This window comes from Cystoisospora suis (genome assembly GCF_002600585.1).
Source record: "Cystoisospora suis strain Wien I chromosome Unknown contig_10699, whole genome shotgun sequence".
Lineage (NCBI taxonomy): Eukaryota > Apicomplexa > Conoidasida > Eucoccidiorida > Sarcocystidae > Cystoisospora > Cystoisospora suis.
This window is the reverse complement of record NW_027163471.1, coordinates 1-3,310: the sequence shown is the minus strand read 5'-3', so window position 1 is coordinate 3,310 and position 3,310 is coordinate 1. Positions and strand designations below refer to the sequence as shown.

General features: G+C 49.7%; 1 protein-coding gene across 1 annotated transcript in view; it reads left to right on the top strand.

Moving 5' to 3' along the window:
• CSUI_011299 (uncharacterized protein) overlaps window positions 1-3,286 on the top strand; it is a gene marked incomplete at its 3' end in the record, with an annotated part of 3,754 nt that extends 468 nt beyond the window's left edge. Inside the window, exon 2 of the mRNA XM_068071399.1 lies at window positions 68-3,286. Coding sequence (XP_067916625.1) covers window positions 68-3,286 — 3,219 coding nt within the window. The remainder of the gene's footprint in view (window positions 1-67) is intronic.
• Window positions 3,287-3,310: the final 24 nt, after the last annotated feature.

Here is a 3,310-nt window from a genome sequence, read left to right as displayed (position 1 = left end):
AAGAGGAGGAGGAGGAGGAGCAGGGGGCGGAAGGGCAGCGTCACCGCCCCCTCTGCCTTTCTCGCAGGAAACGTATAGTGAAGAGGAAGAATCTAGAGGAGGGAAGAAGACTCGTCAACTCGGACAAGATGCCTGGATAGGCCATGATCGTCACTCCACCCATCCACAAGGAGAAGAAGAAGATCAATCAGGTCGCAATACATCAACAATTTCTTCATCTGACGGGATCTCCTCTGATCTCCCTACAACAGCAATCTCGACGGCGACCCCTTCTCCTCCCCCCAGTTCTAACAATAGTACGAGAATGGCCCCACACCCTCCTAGCTCCTCTATGAAACTACTTTCAACTCAGCCGACCACCACACCAGCAGGGCCAAGTACCAGCTGTCACACAGACCGTTCTTGGGCTTCTGTGGCTATAGGAAAAGGAGGAGGTGGGAAGAGGGGAGGAGGAGGAGGAACGACTCCTCAAGGTGGAGGAGTAAATCCAGGGGGATTAGCTTCAGCATCAGGAGGAGGGATCAACATGACGACTTCTTCTTCTTCATCTTCGCCCTCGCTCAGTACACGTCCTCAGCATCAGTGGTTTTCAGGGGTAGGTGTCCAAGGATCGTCTCTAAGTTCATCTGCGGCTTTTCCAGATCTCAGTTATGCAAAGAAGACGGCGGTTACGAAGTCTTCTTCTTCGCCATCTCAGCAGCAGCTTCAAAAGAGTCACAGTAGTTGTACGTCAGCTCAGTCTTCACCTTGTCAGAAAACATCTTCGCAACCCCGTCGGTGCAGCTTTGGAGGAGGGAGAGAAGAAGGAAGAGAAGGAAAAGGAATGCCCTCTGGCTTATCTTTCAGTGCGATTTCAGAGACGGAAGAGATGACGTCAGGGCGCGGAGGAGATACCGAAAGATCAGGGGGAGGAGGATCAAGAGGAAACTTCTTAGCAGGAGGTAGTCATAGTGGTAGTAGCAGCCGTGGGAGTGAATGGCCTTTGAACAGGAATAAGAATGGAGCAAGAGGGGATGAGCAATCGGATGATCTTCGCCCTCATCATCTCTCGAATGAGCAGCGAGGTCATCAGAGAGAGAAGAAAGGAGTTGAGAAGGATAGAGATTCGGGTGTCTCATGCGTACTATCTATGGCAGCAGCGACAGCAGAAGAAGATAAGCACCAGCGAGTCGACGACGATTGCGTGGCTGTAGGGGGAGAAGGCCTTGCATTCTCCTCCTCATCTTCTGCGTCAAAAACGCCTTTGACTTTACCTTCTCTTCAGACATCTTCAAAGAAATCTCAGGTTCCTTCTTCATCGTCTCAACCGGCTAGAGGATTGAACGAGAAGGAAGGACAGGAGGAAGAAGACGGTGTCTATCGAGATCGAGACAAGCAGACACCATCATCATTGTCATCGTACTTGTCTGTACTTGCAGGGATGAAGAGTAAGTCTTCTTCGCCACCACATGTTGTTGTATCGCAACGAGAACGACAGGGGGTGATAGCAGCAGGAGAAGGGGATGCGCTTTTCTCTTCGGCTTCTGGTAGTCTTCGTGCGAAAGAGCTAGGTGAAACACGAAGAAGTTCATCTATGTCGAGCTTACCAGACACCGAGAGAGGAGTCCGCCATTCAAGTAGCGGAGAATGTTTCTACAAAGACCAGGGAAGGATGAAAAGCCTTGAAGATTGCAGCAGTCGGGGAATGGTCACGGAAGAGACAAGAAGAGGCGAAGGAAGAAGAAGAGGAGAAGGAGCTGTTTTAAAGGAAGAGTCTTGTCTTACGAAGAAGACGTCGGTCGAGATCTCTACAAGACAAGGTGAAGAAAAAAGGGGTCATGAGGGGGAGGACCCCCTTTTCATTCAGAAGAGAATGAAAGAAGAAGAAGGCATCAATAAGACGCCTCCAAGGAGAGAAGATGTGAAAAGACAGGGAGAGCGAGGAGAAGGAAGAGGAGGTGAAGGCAAGTCCTTAGTATCCTCATCCTCATCGCGAATCAGCAGAGGAAAAGGTGAGAGAAGCGAGGAACAACACGAAGAAGAAGAAGAAGGAAGGGGGAGACCCATTTTCCCGTCGTCTTCTTCGTATGTCCAGCATTCTCATAAGCAGGGAGGAGAAGGTCTTGTGAGGAAAGAAAAAGAGAAAGAGAAGTTTAGCTTTCGCGAAGAGAGAGATCGTTACCATGATTATCCCCTTGTCTCCTCACAACTGTCAGGGGAGACAGGCTGCCAAGAAGGACGACAGAATCTGAAGGAGGAGACAGCAAGCAAGATGAACTATCATCCTCTCGGGGAAGGTGCAGAGAAATCACTCAGCTGCGCCTCTTCTCTTTCTCCGTCACTTCATGAATCTAGGTCTTCTTCCTTCGTAGAGGCAAGTCTTGAGCCAAACCTTTCTACCCAGAAGCGGTCATCGGGCCTGCCAAGGGAATCTTCTTCTTCTTCTTTGTCTTCCTCCTCTCTAAGGAAGAGCGTCGATGGAACTTGTCTTGCCTCAACAAGGGGGCGTAGTTATCTAGCAGATCTTCAGTCAGGTGTACAGACGGGAGGAAGTCCCAACATGACACGAGAGCCCCCAATCTCTCAACTGATAACCTATTCTCAACCGTCTAGCCCTCGGGGGGGATTGATAGAAACAGCATCTCCCCCTTCCCCGCGTGGTGGTGATTTTGAAGCGGACGACGAAGATGATCGAAAGAGGAAGAATCCTTTCATGTTTCCCGATGACCATAGAGATGAAGAAGACAGGGGCTTGAAGGCTGATCGTCGGCTTGTTTGTAAGAGAGGAGACAGTGGAGTCACAGGTGGAGGAGGAGGAGAAGACGGAGAAGAATCTTTTACATCTGCTTATTCATCTTTTTCTTCTTCTCTAAGTAGTCGATCATCATCCTCATCTCACAATTGTGTCCCCCCTGTATGTAGTGCTGGCAATGGATATCGATTTAGCTCTCCCTCACCCCTAACGTATGGTAGAGGTGGTGGTAGCCTTGAGGAAGGAGGGGGGGGAGGACGTCTTTTATGTCGTCCGCGTGATCATCGTTTCTCTAGCAGTACTCTAGTCAAAGAAACTGGAGAGGAAAGAATAGAAACAGGTCATCCACAGCGACGTCATTCCTATGTCTCATCCTTTTCATCATACGATCATCATCATCATAACAACAACAGCAACCATACAAATAGCTATACACCTCGTCTTCGTCATCCACCTCTTCATTCTGGCCATCTTCATCTTCCTCATGATTCAAGTCACTCGGGCGACAGTAGTCATCCAGGTGCTGAAGATCGAAAGCACAGTGCTCCCCCTCATGTTGTCATTCCTCCCCCCCCACCC